Consider the following 17,592-nt stretch of genomic DNA (forward strand, 5'->3'; position numbering starts at 1 on the left):
CCAGATCCTGGGCCAGGCGGTGGGGGAGCCGGGAGGAGGAAGTGAGCGCACCTGCCCAAGCTTCTGATAAATGACTCCGAACTTGAAGTTATTGCTGATAACGTGCTCGTCAAAGGTGACGATGAGGCGGGAAGCCTGGGGGCAGAGGACCAGGGGTGAGATGGCCGCTTTGACAGGCCACCATTTATTGCTCTAACTCCGTGCTAAGCGCCGTGTGGGGTCTACTTATGTCACCTCGTTTAATCTTCACAGGCCCGTGAGGGAGACACTGCTGCTGTCCCCATTTTACAAATGAAGAAACCAAGGTTCAGAGAGCTTAAGGAACTTGTGACCTGCCTAAGATCAACCGCTCGCGAGTGGTGGAGCGGGGACTTGAACTCACAACCAAAGCTTAAGCTCCCTGTTCTTGAGTCTTGCCCACAGGTCCCCCCTCGAGTCCATTCTGTAAGACCCAACTTGTTCCCTGGCTCCTCTGGAAACCCACAGCATCGTTCTAGAATGAGTCAAGTCCCACCAGCTTGCTGTGGAACCTTGAGGCGTTCCCCTTACCTTGGGCCTCAGTTGCCCCTTTTGTACCTGAAAGGTAACATCTGATTTGTGAGGCCCCTTCCTGGACCACACCACCCCTCAGGGACCTACCGCGCCTTGTCAGAATGCAGTCAGAGCCACAAGGGCTGACATGTCTTTCAGGGCCACCTCTTCCAGGAAGCACCCCGACTCACTAAGGTCAAGCCCCCATCCTTTCGCCACGTGGCCACAGTGCCTCAAAGCCAGCGCTGGAGCTGGGAGCACAGCTGGTGTCTGTGGGGCAGCATTTGTGCAGGCACCTGTGTTATTCCCTCTCCCCGAATCCCCTCAGGTCCGAAGGCAAGGCCAAGTGGAGTCCCCTGGCTCAGGAGCCCCGACTGCCCTTGGGAGGGTCCCCAAATGGCACTGACAGTTCCTGGAAGTAAGGCCTGCCTCCAGGGCGGACGGCACTAAGGTTACAGGCAGGCCTCCTGCGTCTGCAGCGCATCGCCGGAGAAGGCACAGGGCCATTCTGGGCCTCTGCTTCCTCTTCTGCCAACCGTAGACTTTGCACAGTTGTTATGTGGAATGAGTGAGAGAACTTGGGGGGAATACCCTGCACACAACAGGTGCCGCATAAATGCTCAGTTCCCTAGTTAGCCACCCGGCCCAGGGCGCGGGGCCCAGATGCAGCTGTACCTTGGGGTAGAGCACAGGGTAAAATCGATCCACGTTCACATCTTCGCACACCAGCTGCAGGGAGAAGGGAGGGGCTGAAGGGAGGGCCCCCTGGCCACCGTCTGGGGAGGACAGCAGCGGGAAGGAGAGGGAGTAGCTGAGTCTGCAGCAGGACGGGGGGCTCATTGCTGCTCAGGATGGGGTGAAGAGAACTGGGGTCCCCTTATCCAAAGGTGCTCTCAAGTGATCGAAAAGCACACGGGCCAGGAACAGGAGCCCAGAACACACAGCTGTGTGGCAGCGTCATGGGACACAGGGGAGGTGGGACCTCGGAGGCAGGGCTAGGACCTGGGGCTCAAGAGGACCATGTGCACAGGCAAAGCTGCACCCAGCTCTGTGCCCAGCTGGGGTGCCCAAACAGGCCTCACCTTTGCCATCTGGACCACATTGGGGAACTCAGTGAGGCAGGAGATGGGGATGACATCATGGTGTGTCCGGCACTTGGTCCTGGGAGGAGAGAGCCCACGCTGAGGGGCTAGGCAGCGGGAGAGGGAGGGAAGCCCCTCCGGACAAAGTAAGCCCCGAAGGGACACATCCCAGGGGGAGGGAGGACCAGAGGTGATGATGGGGCCTGGCCTGGCTGGGGGGCAAACTCGCTGAGCAACCTCAGGCAAATCCCTGCCCTCGTTGGGCCTTGATTAGAAGAGCGGGTACAAGGAGATGGGCTTTTAGACTGTAAGAACTCAGCCCTCCCTGCTGCCCCAGGGTCCCCCCAGCGCACCCTCACCTGAGCAGCAGCCGTAGGTGCTCCTGATCCCCGATGACATCATACTTGAGTGAGAAGACAAGGTGGCCCAGGGCAGTGTCCAGTGAGTAGTAATTGAAATGCTCCTGTGGTGGGAGGTGGGGGCCGGGAGAGAGAGCTGAGCTTGGGGCTTCCAGAAACCAGACCAGAAAGCCAACTCACTCCCAGAGGGGGACCTTCACCAAGCAGCCGGTGTCATCGCTAATGGCAGACTCTACATCAGATAGACCTGCATTCAAATCCCCGCTCCGCCGGGCGCCAGGGTGGCTCAGTTGGTCAAGCGTCTGCCTTTGGCTCGGGCCATGATCCCGGGGTCCTGGGATTGAATCCCCCGTTGGGGTCCTCGCTCAGCCGAGAGTCTGCTTCTCCCTCTCCCTTTGCCCCTCCCCCCCCGTGCTCACTTGCGCACACGCTCTCTCTCAAATAAATAAAATCTTTAAAACAAATCCCCACTCTGCCACTTGCCAGGTGGGTAGCCTAAGAAGGTCCCCTCACCTCTCTGTGCCTCAGTTTCCCACTCTGCAAAATGGGAGGCCAACCACCTTGTGGGATGGTGGCAGGGACTGAAAGAGCTAAACAGCCTAGCAGAGAGTAGGTGTTCAATGAATGTTTGCAGTTCCTTGGGCCGTCTGGGTCCTCATCAAAGTCAGGACCACATTTGTACCTGCGTACCTATCTCCCAGCCCCTGCCCTTCTCAGGGCTGGGCACACAGTAGGTGCTCAATAAAAATCTTCTGACTGATTGCTCAGCTTGTGGCTCTGTGGCCCCTGGAGCCAGGGCCCGTGAGAAACAGGAAGTGAAACATCTCATGAACACACTGGGCAGCTCACCGGGCAGGTTCCCACCCTCCTTCCTCACCTGGACGAGCCACAGGGCTAGGAAGAAAACCTGCAGAGGGCCTAAGGGGGGGCTGCGGCAGGAATGGTTCCCCCCGGAGAGGAGCCCAGGGCGGGCACCTCTGGATGGGGAAGTCCTGAGTGCCAAGATACGCCAGCCCAGCCTGGCCCTGGCTCCCCCTGCTGGCCCTGGCCCTGGCCCTGGGAGTGGGGCTGGCTCCCGGCCACACCCGCCCCAGGAGTCATCCTGGAAGTTAAGTCCTGTTGAAACGGGAACACCTGCACTCAGAGGGCAGGTGGAGAAAGGGGCAGGGGCAGGAGATGTGCCCCACAAATCCACAGCTCGAGGACAGTCTGAGTCAACCTGGAGCCAAGAGTCCCCCTGAGCCCAGCCTGGGCACAGAGCGATGGAAACCCCCCAAATGCTTGGTGCCAAGTGCAGACAGGGAGTGGCAGGCACTTGGCAAGGAGGGCTGCACTGAGGTCCTCAAGTCCCTTGAGTTCGGAGCATGAGCCCTCCCGGCATGTCTTCATGGAACGTCAGCCGGAGCTAGGTCCAATTCCTAGCTCGGTAATTGTGTGACCTTGACCAAGACACTTGACCTCTAGGAGCCTCAGTTTCCTCTTCTGTAAAAACTAGGACGACCCTGATCTCACAGAGTAATTATGAAGATTATCAGTAATTATCAGCTAACACTGATGAAGTGTTCCCTCTGTGCCTAGCGTCGTTCTCTATACTTTATACGTGCGTTTCTGATCCACGTTTTTACAGATGAGGAAACAGGCTCAGGAAGGTCACACCATCAAAAATGGTCACACCATCAGAAAATGGAAGAGTCCAGATGCACACCCAGGCCCTGAGACTCCAGAGCCCACACCCCTCTCCCCACCTGGGCTGTAAACTGGTATAGATTGAGCACCTGGCATGGGACCTGACACACTCGATCCCAGCATGTGACCTCCCCTCCGGCTCCCACGGTCTCACCCGCTGACTCTGACAGGTTGTCACCAGGCAGGAGCCCTGCGCTGGGGCTGGAGATGGGGCAGGGGCTTGCATCCGTCCACCGCACTGTTCTCCCAGCCCTCACCTGACGGCACGGCCTGGGTCTGTTCTGTTTGGGCCGCATACCTGGCACCTAGAACAGGGCTGGGCACGCAGCTGGTTCACTATTTGCCAACCTCGACCGAGCACTCACTTAATGCCAGACACCATTCTAAACACCTTACAAGCATTGTTCTCGTTAAAGCTTTGCAGTAACCCCACGAGGTGGGTGTCCTCACCATCTCGGTTTTTATGGATGAAGAAGCAGAGGCACAGGGAGGGTAAGTGACTTGCCCAGCGTCTCATGTAGCCAGTGAGAGAGCCAGGGTGACGCCGTGGAGGAGCCTCTGCTGTGAACCGCTACGGCATAATACTGCCTTTTGCAATAAATGTTTGTTGAATGAATGCATGAATCCACCACAAATGTTTTGAGACCCGGGACTCGGGGACTATCACCCAGCCCTAGCCCACGGATTTGGCTGCCTCCCAGGCCCGGCCCCCATCACCGGTGGGCCACCCACCTTGCCAAGAAAGTGCTTCCGGTAGATGCGGGCTGTGGGGTTACACTCGAGCTTCACCTTGGCCGTGGGTGATTGCAGCGGCTCTGTCTCCGGGATGCTGGTGATTTCGTGGTTGGTGCCCTCGATCCAGTAGCCCCCGAACTGGGGCAGCAGGATGAGGGGGAAAGGTCCTTCTCGCCCTAGGACCTGAAAGAGGACTCAGCTGAAAGCCACCGCGCTGCACCCTACCAGGGCCCCAGGACAACCCCCCAACTCAGAGTGGGCCACTTCTGCCATGGCTCAGGAGTGCCAGGGAACGAACCAGAGCCTACGTGGGCCCCAGGGCTTGCATCCACCCCCTCCAGCAGACTTGCTCCAGCCCCTCTCTTCCTACTGCAGGCACAGACCCAGGCTACATGGAACCCCACGTTCCAGTCTCCAAGGATAAGGACTTGGGGGAAGGTCGAGTTGGGAGCATGACCTTGGCCAAGAGGCTGAAAGGTTTGGATTAGAAGCCTAAGGGTTCACAGGGGCTCTGAAGACTTGGGCCTGGAAGCTGAGGCTCTAGTGCCCACAGCAAGGCCTTTGATCAGGCTCCTTGGCAGGGAGGAGGACCTGAGAATCCAGACTCCCTCTGTGGGCGCCTCTGGGGCTCAGGGCGGGGATGGGCCCAGGGGGACCAGCCAGTTACCTCGTGGACGCTTGGGTAGGGAATGTAGTCCTCCTCCGTCTACAAAACACAAACACGGCAGAGACCCAGTTGGGGTGGGGTCTTCACCCTTTACCTACTTCCAGCCTCCCCAGAATGCCCATCGCTCAGCCAGCCACCCGGGCTGGGAGTGGGGGTGGGGCTGTGTCATCTCCCCAGGGCTTGTCTGGGGGTGACCCCTTGAGGCAGAGTCTGAGGTAAACTTAGCTCACTGAGTGCTGGCAGCCTCCTCTGGGCCTGTTTCTGCCTTGGGAAAAAGGTTCACTGCCTCCCCAGAAGAAACCTCAGGACCAGCGGTTCTCAGCGCAACAGAATGGCCTCAAGGTCTCCTTAAACACACTGCTGTGCCCCACCCCCAGTTTCCCAGGGTCTGGGTGGGGCCAAAAAATTTACATTCTTTTTTTTTTTTTCCTAAGAATTTACATTTTAACAAGCTCCCAGGTAATGCTGATGCTCCTGGTCTGAGGACCACACTTTGAGAACCCCTGCTCTGGACAAAGTAGCAGGCATATGCCCATGAACTCCCCCTTCAACCCTCACCTTGAAGCCCTGGGCCCACCTCGCCCCGCCTCCCAGGCCCAGCCACCAGTCTTGGATTGTCGAGGTCCCAAATCAACCACAGAAACATATGCCTACCTGGAGGGGAGATGCGACTCCCACCCCAAGAAAATTCTGAGTCTAAACAGGAGCCTTCTCCCATCTCCTTCCACCCCCTCCTTCCTGTCTGCCGGGGGGGGGGGGGGGGGGGGAGGTGGATAACCAGGCCACCCCTCCCTTCTCCTCCTCTCCTCCCCTCCCCATCAGCCTTCCCAGGCAGAAGCCTCCTGGGTCCTGGGTTTGAGTTTTCCTGCAACGGCTGATCGCACCTGGGGAGGGAGTCTCCCCATCCCTTCCAGATCCCAAGCCCTTGGGAAAGGCTGCTTGGGAAGCAGACAGCACGGGCAGACAGCCACAGGAAGGTGGGGGGGTGGGGCATGACCTACTTTGAGGGGTGGTGGGAAGGAGCATCGTTGTTCATCCATCCTGCTTCCCTGCAGAGAGAAGGTAACACATCCCGTTATACCCCTCCCACACCTGCTACCGGCGCTGCTCCCCACCAGAGGCTCACACCCCTGTGGAGGGGAAAGCCCGGCTATGTGGGAGTACTCCCGGGGCAGGGTGCCGGCTGGCTTGGTTACCCAGGACTCTGCAGGGAGGGCTGGGGGCTCTGTGCGGGAAATGTGTGCCGCTGGGACTGGGGGCAGGGGTGGCCTGCACGCGCGAGTGTGTGAGTGGGGGGTGGAGGCCATTGCATCTACAAAGATGTGTTTTGAGAGAGAGAGGAGAGGGACAGAGCGAGAGAGGAGGAGGAGGAGGAGGAGGGGAGAGGTAGAGACAGAAAAAGTGAGAGAGGCAGAGAAACAGGAAGGGGCAGAAGAAAGGGTTTGGAGGGTGAACTGACATGGGAAGGAAAGCTCCTGAGGTTTGTTCAAGTTGCCCCACCCCTCTGCCCACCTCCCAACACACAGCCATGCACCAGACAGAGGCCTGGAAGACTAGGGCTGGGAGTGGAAGGTGGCCAGGAGTCAGGCAGAGGGGGTGGGGCACATCCCCCTGCCCCTGGCACAGCCTTGGGTTGCCCTGCGCCCTGGCATCTGTCCCTCCTCCCATTCTAGATTGGGGTCCTGTGGAGTCTGGGATGCCTCTTGGGGGATGGGAAATGTGTGTGAATGCATGGGGGTGGGAGTGTGTGTGTATGTATGTGGGGGGGGGGGTAGGATGAGGCACCGATCCCAGTCCTGCTGGGGACCTACACAGGGATGGGAGCAGGGGGACACAAGTGGGTCTGGGCCCATGGGTCAGACTCCCAGTCCCCATCCTCTACTTGGACCCCCAGACTGAGGGCTCAGGACAATGCACCGCCACCACCTCCTCCCAGAACAGTCTGCTGAGGGCTCCTGGCCCATCATCAGAGAGGTGTAGAGCTGGAGACATAAAGGGCCCCCACCCCCACCCAGTCCCCTCTACGGCCCCTCAAAAAGGGCAACAGAGCCAGCCTCACCTGCATCTTCTCAATCATCTCAAACAGATCTGTGTTCTGCAACAGAGATGGAGGAGGGCAGGTCAGTCCTCAGGGTTGGCCCAGCTGACCCTGCTAAGCCCCTGAGGAGTCTCTACTCACCCCTGCCCTCCTGGTCCTTCCAACTCTAACCAACCACCATGGGCCTGTCTGAGCAGCAAGAGGGAGTGGAGAGGGCATTGTAGAAGGGAGCTCCGGGCGGATGACCCGCAGGGCTTGACCAACTGCTCAGTGAAGTCAGCCCAGAGCCCTCCCCAGGCAGCCCACCCCACTCAGTCCCCTTCCCAGAGTAAGGAGGCTGCTGTCTCAGACACGGACGGTTGTGACCCTAGGGGAGAGACACATGTCCCCCATGTCACTGCAAGTTTGGCAGTGCCAGGATTGGCCAAGTATCCCAGGTCCCAGCCCCAGAGAGGAGACAGCTGGGATCCAGGAGGGTCTGTGTTTCCACCCACCTCTCCTGGAAGAGGGCCCCACCCCCACCCCCCTGCAAGCAGTATGGGCGGGGGGCTGTTGGGGAGACAGCCCTGGGATGTCCCATTGGCTCAACAGCTGTGTGTGAGTCCACACGCATCCCCTTACCCTTACCCCTCCCCCTACAGCCAGCCTCTCCCAAGGCCAGCCAGGGCACACGCAGGGTTAATCGGGGCATCTGCCAGCTGTGCTTGGCAGCTCAGGCCTCTCCAGCGCCAACTCCCTACGAGCCTTCCTGGAAGGCGGCATCCTTGCCGGTTGGCGGGGCTGGGGGCTGGGCCTGGGAAGCCCCTAAGGTCTCCACGATAGTGTCCCTCCCCTAGCACTTCCAAGGCCTCGACTCATTTGGCTCCTGCCACCCAGTGGGGCACCGCCTGAGCTCACACACATGTGCTATGGGGTTGTGCACCAGAAAACACGTACTGCCTCTCTCTCTCTTGCTTGAACACCCACAGCCTTGTACACCAATATTTAAACACACTCTCACTGTACCAAAGAAAGCAAACACACATAAACCGCCCCCCTCCAAACCCAGGGGGTCTGACACACCAATTCTGAGCCTCAGAGCCGTATGCTAACACACGAATACACATGTCAGCGTCCTAAATCACACAACAGCACACCCACTCACACACACACAGGTCCATGTCCCACAAAGCCAAACACGCAGATGCCAACCCACCCCTGTGCAGATGTGCACGTCAGTAATTAAACACAAAGCTACACAAACCACAAAAGCACTCTCACGTCTGTGCGCCGGGACACACCATTACATGCCCTCGCAGATGTGGGCAGCTGTGTTCACAGAAACTGAGCCGCAGAGCCCCACTCCCACGTACAAGCTCACCTTTCCCTAACAGAGCCGTGCACCCCGGTAACAGACATGACGGACTTGACCCCACAACACTGAGTGAGTTTTGAGGGTGAAAAAAAGCACACAGCTACTGTGGAAGTGGTTCATCAGCAAGGGTGTGGGGCACAGGTCTGACCCTCACACACACCCCCTCACGCCCACTGGAGTGCACACTACCCATCACACGCACGCACACAGCGTGAGGATCACGAGTCACAAACACCCCGTGTGCACACTTGGAGGCCTGCCCCCAGAGGCAAAACCCACCCTGTAAATGCACTACAAGAGTCCACGGGAGACACTGACCCACGGTCACCTACGGCCACACCCAGCACTCTGAGCGTGGAAGAGACAATTCCCCAGGAGCCACAGCAGAAACCACTGACACACCTGCAGGTAGACAAACACACCTGTTAACTCAACATCCTGTACAACCGCAGCATGGGCATCTGAGCCTGGGTCCCACCGCCTCGGCCCAGCACAGTCCCAGCAGTGATGTGGGCTCACTGCTGGCCCCCAGAGCACCCCACCTGGGGAGACCTGAGGGAACAATGGCCAGGAACAATGCACGGGGAGTCACGGCCACATAAACACTGACACATGGTACTGTCACGCAGAGAGCACACACAGCAACAAGTGACACCCGCAGTTACAGCCTCACAGACGCAGCAGACGCCCCGACACATGGCAGGCTGCAAGCAAAGTGGCCCGGAGCACCACGCAAAGTTACACTGTGACATTCAGACCCCTCCTAAAAGGGGCAGGGGACGGTGAAGTAGTCCCGAGGCTAACAGACACACGGACTCACGCACGCACAGTGCCACGGTAGCCCAGAGCCACGGTGCCACCACGGGCACTCCGATCCGGGGGCGGCTCGAGAAAGAGCCCAAGGCCCAGGACCCCAGGGCAGGGCTGCGCTCTGTGGCCGCCGTGCCCGGGTATCAGCCCAGAAGCTCACACACCCTCCATGACGGAGCCTCGCACACCACCCCGGCTGGGGCAGAGCCTGCCCGGCTTCGAGGAAGTCGGCCTGAGCTGGCTCCCGCGGACCTCCTCGGCCAGGCCGCCCTCGCCCTCGTCCTCACCTGCCAACCGGCCCCAGCGGGCAGCGAGCCCCTCCGCGGACGGCCGGGGGGCGCCAGGGGCCGCGGCTGCGCCATCCCGAGCCTGGCCCGGCCGGGCCCCCGCCCCGGCGGCGCTTCAGCTGGCCCGGCCGGCTCCCGCCCGCGCGCGCCCCGGCCCGGGCCCCGCAGCGCCGAGCTCCGTGCTCTGGGCTCCGGGCTCCCGGCGGCACACTGCCCGAGCTGGGCTCGCCCGGAGGCCGGGCCCGGAGGGGGCGGGGCGCCAGGTACGGGCGGCGCGGGGGCGGGGACACAGTATTCCGGGGCGGGGACACCTGAGGCCCCGCCCCCGCGCGGCCCGGCCCGCCGTCCCCGGACACTGCGCCTGCGCGCTCTCGCCCGCGCGCTGTACGCTTAGAGCCCCCTGGAGCCCCCAGGCTATACTCAGCGCGCCCCTACCCCGCCTTCTCTATCTTCCCAGACTCTGGCTACCCCGCCTCAGGGCCTCAAGGACGGGGTTCTTGGGACAGGCTGTGAAGCTAGGCAGGAAGAGGAGAGGGTTACCTCGTAGACAGAGGGCTCTCCTTGAGCCTCTACTAATCTTGCACTCTTAGCAAGGGTGACCTCGCCCCACAGTCCAGGAGGTACGGGTGTTATCGCCGTTTTACGGAACAGAAAACTGATTCGAGAGATGAAATATCATGCTCAGGTTCACATAGCAAGGAAAAGGCAGAAACTGGGAATCCAGGGAAAGGCCTGGTGCTGCTCTCCCCTCCCTCCTCATCTCCCCCCACCCCTTAACGCCTGCCAGTGGCTGGCCTGTTCCCTCCCTTCCCCAGGTCCTGTGCCCACACGGGACCCTAACTGCCCTGATCCTGGGGGAGGGAGGGAACAGGGACTGCCCAGGACTTCAGGACATGAAGGTTCTAGCACTGCCCTTAGTACAACTTGCTGAGCGGACTTGAGTGAGTCCCTGCCACCTCAGTGGGTTTCAGTCTCCCCATCTGTAAAATATAAAGCCCTCAGTTTTCCTACCTCTGCAGGCCCTTCCAGCTGACCCTGCATTGTGTCTGCCACTGTACAGTAGAAGCAGGGCCCTGCCCTCAGCACCCCTTCCTCAAAGCAGCAATTGCTTCCTGAGCTGTGGCCAAGTCAACACCAGCTGCTTTGGACCCTGCAGGAGCAGGGCTGCCCACCAGCTCAGTGCACAACCTCTCTTCAGCTTCCCGCAGGAGCTGCCAGCTGCTGCCCACCGCCCTCCATCTCCAGGGCTAAGGTCTCCTGGAAGGAAGGCACTGGACCTTCCTTTCCTCCAGACCTGGCCCTGGGTCAGGTTGGAGCCTGGGGAGCCAGTGGGAACTCTGGAGATGTGTGTTCCAGACACGGTGTAGCTTTGTTTTTAATAATTAACAGCAGCAAATATTGATTTATGCAGGCACTTCCAGGCCTGAGCGCTTCCGGGCACCCATCGAAATGCAGCCAGAGAAAACATCCATTCCCACACTGGGAGGAGGTAAGACCTGCTCGCATCACTGGAGACATCTGTGTGACAGGCAGAGTGGTGGGTGTATTCACATGTGCATGCAGCTGTATGTGGGTGACTCTGGGGCCCACTGTGGCTGTGTGTGCATGGACATCCCGGGTATCTGTATTCGCATTTGTACATGTGTGTCTGTATAGATATGCTTGTGTATGTGTGCGAGTCTCTGTAAACATCTGCAGACGTGTGAACATGTCCATGGACAGGCGTGGGTAGACTGTGATATACACGTGTGTAGATTTCTGAATTCCTGAGTGGAGAAATCCCTAAGTGGGGGGCAGGGTGAGAGAGCCCTGAAGAGCTCAGTGTCTGTACAAATGTGGTTTTCCAATGAGAGGGGACTGTCCCTTCTGGGAGTTCCATCCTGCCCTGGGAACGTAACGTTGCTGATACAGTTCAGCTTCCTGATTTCTGCTTCCCAAAGTCAGTTTCATAGTCATCACCCAGCTGAAAGCTGACAAGGTGGGTAGGAAGGAACTGTCACCTCTGTTTTACCCACAAGGAAACTGAGATCCAGAGAGGAGCAGGGACTTGCCCACTGGCACAGGGGGTTGACTTGCCCCTCAGATTGGCTGCACCTACGTGATAAATGTGCACAGACTTAGGGGTGCTGGAGGAGGGGCGTGGAGAATGTGTCATAGGCCTGGGTCCCCTTGGCCCCACCACAGGCTTGCTGGGCATCCAGGGGGATCACTCAATGTCTCTGTACTCTGGTTTCCCTCTGTGTCAAAGGAGGATATCCACAGACTGGATCTTGCTTCTGGGGGAGGGGGGCTGTCCGGACGGATCGGTTTGGAGCCTGCTGTCTGAGCTGTGTCGGCACAAATGGAGGCTTCTGTCTGACTGGGTGGAGGCCAGAAAGCCTGAGGGGAGGTGGCTCGGAGCTAATCCATGAAAGGCAGCCACAGGCTGTCTGAGCAGGCAGGACTCAGGGTGATAGGTTGTTCCTACCCTCATTTTCCTGATAGGAAGACTGAGGCCGGGGGCGGGGGGGAGCTATGGTTCAAGGGCACACAGCGCTTGGTGAGAACCAAGACCTCCTCCTCTATGCGTAGGGGGAGAGGGACTGGGGGCCTCATGAACCCAGGTGCCCTCGAGTTGCTCCTTTCCTGCCAAGCCCCAGGATCCACATGGGCCTCTCATGGGCTCTTGCCCAGACACAGGGAGCAGGCAAGGGTCTCAGGAACCCCCTGATGTTGCCCTACGACACCCACTTGGGACTCCCTTGGAGTTGGTGGTCCCCCACAAGGATTAAGGTCCCTGGCCGTCTGCCTTCCTGGCTGAGGAGAGGTACGTGGCCCTTGGCCAGCCCTGCGTTGGCTATTTCCTGGCTGTGTGACCTTGGGAAAACCTCTCTGAGCATCTGGTTTCTCATCTGGAGATTGTCTACCCAAGGTCTGATGAAATGACCAAGAGGCGTGATGTCTGAGGACATGCTTTAGAAGCTGAAAAGTGTACTGCAGAGATGAAGGCTTATGACCTTCTGTATCAGGGAGGCCACAAGGCCAGGCACTCCAGTCACACGGCCTGAGTTCCGGTCCCGGCCCCATCGTATCCTAACCTGTGTGTTTAAGCAAGGAACTTAAACTTCTCTGAGCCTTGATTTTCTCATCTGCAAAATGGGACTAATAGCAGTAGCTATCACGTAGTACCTGTAGTTTGAGGATGGAATGAAATGGTGCCTGTAAAGCATTAAGTACCCACCTGGCACACAGTCTATCTCAGTAAATGCTAGTGGTTGCTACTGGTATTCTGCTAAGCTGTTCAGTTACTCGTCTCTCCCCTGGACTCTGGCTCCTTGAGGGCAGTGTCTGTGTCAGATGGATTTCTGGCCCAGCAGCGCCCAGCACAAAATCTGACCCAGATCAAGGGCCGCGCAAACGTTTGATTCTGACGATCTCATTTATAGAGCTCTTACCCTGTGCCGGATATTGCGCACGGAACGTGTTATTGGGACTTTTTCATTTAATCCTCACGATTGCTCTGTGCGGGGCACTATCATTATACCCGGGCTACAGATGGGGAGGCTGGTGGTGATGTTGATAATGAAGATGGCTGGCTGGTTTATTCCCAGCCATTCGGCCCCCTCCCCAGCAATGTCACAGACCCAGGTCCAACCCACCCAGGGATGAGGAGTGGTGTCCCTTTGGGGAGCTAAACCCTAAGCAGCATCTGCTGGAACATTTTAACCCTGTCCAGTGGCCCTTTTTAATGACCCCTCGGCCCCAGGGGTCTCCAGAGCAGAGGCAGTGGAGAGGGGGCACTTACCTTGGGGTAGAGTGAAGCAGGATGGGGGGGAACCAAGTCCGCGCGTGGCAGGTCTAATGCCTGAGGGAAGCGCTGGTTCTGCCCATCACTCCTCCTGGAAGACAGAAAGGGTCTGTGGTCAGGGAGAGCCCCAAGCTGGGAGATGGGTGAACTTTGGGAGGAAGAGTTGCTCTCTGAGTTGGGGGACAGATTTCACGGGTGGGGGGGGGCGGGTCCTGGGTTCCCCAGGAGGAGGGAGAGGAGAAGTTTCTGGAACAGGGTGGCCAAACAGGCTCTCCTTTCCCAGAGATCAGAAATGTGGACAGGGTCTCTCCCCAAGTTCTATGTTAGCTCCCTTCCCAACACATACTCCAGCCGAGAGGATGTCCACAGCCCATTTTGAAGATGGGTAGACTGGGGCAGGGGACAGTGAGGGTTGCTATAGAGGGCTGAGTCCTCTGACCTCTGTACTAAGCAACCCCTATAGACCCCTCCCTGAGCCTTCAGGGAGACGCAGCCTTAGGACTGAGAGAATACTTGGGCTATTACTGTTCTCAATGACAATAACAATAGCAGACACCCACCGGGCCTACTGTGTGTCGGGCCCTGTCCCAAGCCCCTCTTTCCAGGCCTGAGGGCAGACTCCTCACCACACTGGTATTCTCACTTAACAGATGAGGACCCAGAGGCATGCAGAGGTCACACAGCTGGTCAGGGGCAGAGCCAGCATCTGCGTGAGGCCTGCCTCCAAGTTCAGCCTCTTTGCCCACACCCATTCCCCTCCCTGAGGAAAGGAAGCAGGTCTGGTGAGGGTGAAGTCAGCTCCCGTCACCCTAGAAAGCCTGCTGGGGAGGCTACCTCCGGGGTCAGGGAGAGGAAGTGCCCAGTGGCTCCGGAGACCTGGGAGCCCAGGGCTGGGCGAGCAGGCCTGGCTTCTCCCTGCTGCCTAGGGCCACCCTGACGTGGCTGCACCCCCGCCCGGGTCCCATCCACTGAGGCTGGTCCTGAGAGGGTGAGTCATTCAGGCCGCCAAACAATCCTCAGCAGCCCACAGCGGCGGACTTGAGTCAGGTGGAGCTGGGACTGCCACACCCTAAAAGGGGAAGGGCCTGCAGGAACCTGGCCTAGGAAGGAGACCCCGAGGACCCTCCGAGCCCCCCCTGCTGACTCCCCTCAGCCCAGCCTCTCTGGTAGGAGAACCGGCCCAGAGGAGCCATCCACAGCCCCGCCGCACACAGCAGATGCCTCTCCCCCTCTCAGGGCTGCGGGCATCTTTAAAGTGGGGCCTACACGAAGCAGTGCTTGACCCAGAAACACAGAGATGGTGGTAGTGGCATTTCAAGCCGTGGCATCAGTGTGAGGAAGATATTCCCAGGCACTTACCTATTGTGTGACCTTGGGTCAGTGACACACCCTCCAGCCTCTGCTTCCAAAACATTTTCATAGAGCCGGGGCAGCTAGTAGGTCTTTACTCAATGAATTCTTTGGTATTCATTCATTCATGGTAAATTCTGGGTCCCCGAGTTAGGGTCTTGTTCAGTATTTGTTGAACGGATAAATAAAGAAAGAAGCAATGAATGGATGGAGTTTGGGAGCAGGGAGGCACTGGAGGTGTGTGAGCAAGGAAATACCTGAACTTAGGTCCCTGCAGGTTGCAAAGGGTGCTGACCTGAGAAGAGACTGGAGCCAGGGGAGTAGAGAGAGGCCCACAGAAATGGTCCAGGCCAATTCCACTGAGGTTGCCCTGAGGAGTCTTCGTTGAGTCCTGGGTCATGTGCCTGGAACTGTGTCAAGCATTTTTACACCCTCGCTACAGTGCTGGGAGATTGGCGGTATTTATCCCTGTTTTTATAGAGGGAGACACTGAAGCTCGGAGAGGTGAAGCCGCTTCCCCTAGCAGGTGGGTGACAGAGCCGCCTGTAAAGCCTACGCCCTTGACTGAGCAAGGCCAGTGCCAGTAGGATGGAGACCAGAGGCTGCCCAGGGGCCAGGAAGTGCTGGGGTTGCTGGGTCCCCTTAGTGGCAGGGACATGGGGACAGTGGTGTGGCCTCCATGGGTGGTGCCCCGTGGAGGTTGTTATCCATGATCGAGCTATTGGGGTGGTGTCCTTCTGTCTGCCCCTCTCAGGCCCCTAGGCTCAGACAGTGGCTGCTGCGGGTCGGCCTGGCAATAGCTCCCTACCACACTCCCCTTCCAGAACCCTCTCAGTCTGAGCTTCCCCATGTCCAAGTGCCCATCCCACACAGGACTGCTCATGCTGGCACAGGACTAGGGAGGTCTCTCGAGACAAGGGGTGGGGTCTGACTTCTGACCCTACGCCAAGGCCCTCAACTCTCGAGTTCCTGACTGGCCAGGCCGTACCCAGCCCCCTCCCCCCGCCAGCCAACTCCTCCACCTACAAGGTCATTGGGGGGCCCTCAAGGGCAGGAGGGGCTCCACAATGGGGACAGAGCAGGAATTGGAGGCTCTGGGCCCTGCCTGCCCCCATCCATCCCAGCCCTGAGGGAACAGAAGGACAGTAATCACAAAAGCCACAGCCCACCTGTGCCTTATATGATTTCACTCAATCATCCCCGAAACCCAGTGAGGCAGGTGCTCAAAAACTGCCGGCTTTACACATGGGCACACGGAAGCTCAGCGAGGTATGTTTACTTGCCCAAGGTCACACAGTGAAGGAGGCAGAGCAGGCACTGGAACCCAGGTTTGTCCCTCCAGAGCCCAAGGTCTGAACTTCATAGCACGGGCGGCCCCCGCAGGTCGCATCAAAGAGGTCATGATAGTGGTAATAGCAAGGACAGCTAACGCTGATACTGGACGGAGGTGCCCTGGGCAGGCTCTGCTCTAACTGCTTTGCTTGGCGTCAGTCTTTCAGAGGAGGGCACTAAGAGACAGACAGCTTAAGCAACTTGTCCAAGGTCACGCTGACAGTAAGGGAAACACGGATGATCTGACCCCTCCACCATCTGGGTCTAGGTACCCTAATGCCACACTCTGCTGACCCTGAGTAGATACGAGTTGCTCAATCAATAATTTGGCAGGGATGAATAAACTCAGCCTGTCTCTTCCCCACCCATACCCTGCCGTGTCCCCTTGCCTCCCCTCCCCCTGTCAGCCTCCTTCACCTCGTACCCATCTCATCCCCATCTTTCTAGCCCCCTCCATTCCCCTTCTGCCTCTGGCCTCTGCAGACCTCCCCCAGCTTGGCCATTTCCATCCCTCTCGTCCCTCTTGGGAACTTGAACCTCCCCCCAGTCCCCCTCCCCCCAGCCCTGTCTCTATCCCACCCTCGTCTCCTCCTGGTCTTCACCATTCCGTTCACGTGGGGTCTGCCCCTCCCCCCTTCTCTGCAAACTTTCCTGACCCTATGGCCTGGCTCAGCTTAAAATGCTTTGCATTCTCCCCCGCACCTGCAGCGTGCTGGGACGTGGGGAGCTCGCCCCTCTTTTCCCCTCCCCCTGCCATGACCAAAGTCGTATCTGCATAGCACTGTACCATCTATCATCTCATCCGAGCACCATGGGAACTTTGTGAAGTTGGGTATTATCCACTTTTGCTCTAGATAAGAAAACTGAGGCTCAGAGAGGTTAAGCGACAAGTCCATGGTCACACGAGGGAAAGGGTAGAACAGAGGTTTTACTCCAGCCCAAGGTTCTTCCACTACACATTACAGCTGCTCTCAACCCAGGACCTCAGTCCAGTCACCTAGCCTTGGCTCCCAGGGGCTTCTCCGTGGCAGCCCTCCCGGCTCCGGCAGCCACCACCAAGCATCTTCCCTAGGTCCAGATCCAGTCGTGCCCTGTCTGGCCTGAACACCTGCCTCCAGGTACAGGACACCTGGGCACAGGAAAAGGTGGCAGCCAGAGAGGAGGTGACTTGCCCAAGGTCACACAGAAAGCCTGAGCCAAGCTGGCATCTGGGCCAGGCACATTCCAGGGTCACCTTCAGGCCCTGGAGGTGCCTGGCCGCCAGCCAGCTGGCCCCAGCTCCCTACCCCGCCGAAGCACCCATCTCTCCCAGGGAAAGGGTGCAGCAGGAGGTTGGGGAGGGGCCCAGTGGCCCAGCTCCTGAGTGGGATGGGCCAGGCCGGAAGCCACTGCTGACAGCTCCCGGGTTTCTTGGCAACTGTCACTGCACCTCCTCCCATCCCTTATCTCCACATCGAGGTAACAATAATAATCTCACTGTCGTGAGTACAGCTCTTTGTACTTTTCAAAAGTGCTCTTTATCTGCTCACTCCTGGGAGTCTCACCGGAACTGGAGCGGGAGATAAGGCAGTCGC

The 17,592-nt window shown here is 58.6% G+C and overlaps 1 protein-coding gene across 10 annotated transcripts in view; it reads right to left on the bottom strand.

Annotated features, from left to right (window-relative positions):
• The window catches only part of RAP1GAP (RAP1 GTPase activating protein), a 64,531-nt gene that overhangs the window by 14,745 nt on the left and 32,194 nt on the right, over positions 1 to 17,592 (bottom strand). For 9 of the 10 annotated variants that reach the window (XR_008956780.1, XR_008956779.1, XR_008956781.1 and 6 more), the window contains exons 3-11: positions 13,334 to 13,427; positions 7,120 to 7,155; positions 6,062 to 6,109; positions 5,061 to 5,099; positions 4,391 to 4,576; positions 1,973 to 2,076; positions 1,614 to 1,692; positions 1,207 to 1,260; positions 52 to 135 (exon numbers count right to left, since the gene is read on the bottom strand). Coding sequence is in view for 6 of the 10 variants with exons in the window: in XM_057305369.1 (XP_057161352.1) it covers positions 52 to 135; positions 1,207 to 1,260; positions 1,614 to 1,692; positions 1,973 to 2,076; positions 4,391 to 4,576; positions 5,061 to 5,099; positions 6,062 to 6,109; positions 7,120 to 7,137 (612 nt within the window). In the remaining 4 variants the exon portion in view is untranslated. Of the gene's footprint in view, positions 1 to 51; positions 136 to 1,206; positions 1,261 to 1,613; positions 1,693 to 1,972; positions 2,077 to 4,390; positions 4,577 to 5,060; positions 5,100 to 6,061; positions 6,110 to 7,119; positions 7,156 to 9,549; positions 9,739 to 13,333; positions 13,428 to 17,592 lie in introns of those variants that run through there. The other variant, XR_008956782.1, reaches the window with a different exon arrangement.

This window comes from Ursus arctos, unplaced genomic scaffold (assembly GCF_023065955.2).
Source record: "Ursus arctos isolate Adak ecotype North America unplaced genomic scaffold, UrsArc2.0 scaffold_32, whole genome shotgun sequence".
Taxonomy (NCBI): domain Eukaryota; kingdom Metazoa; phylum Chordata; class Mammalia; order Carnivora; family Ursidae; genus Ursus; species Ursus arctos.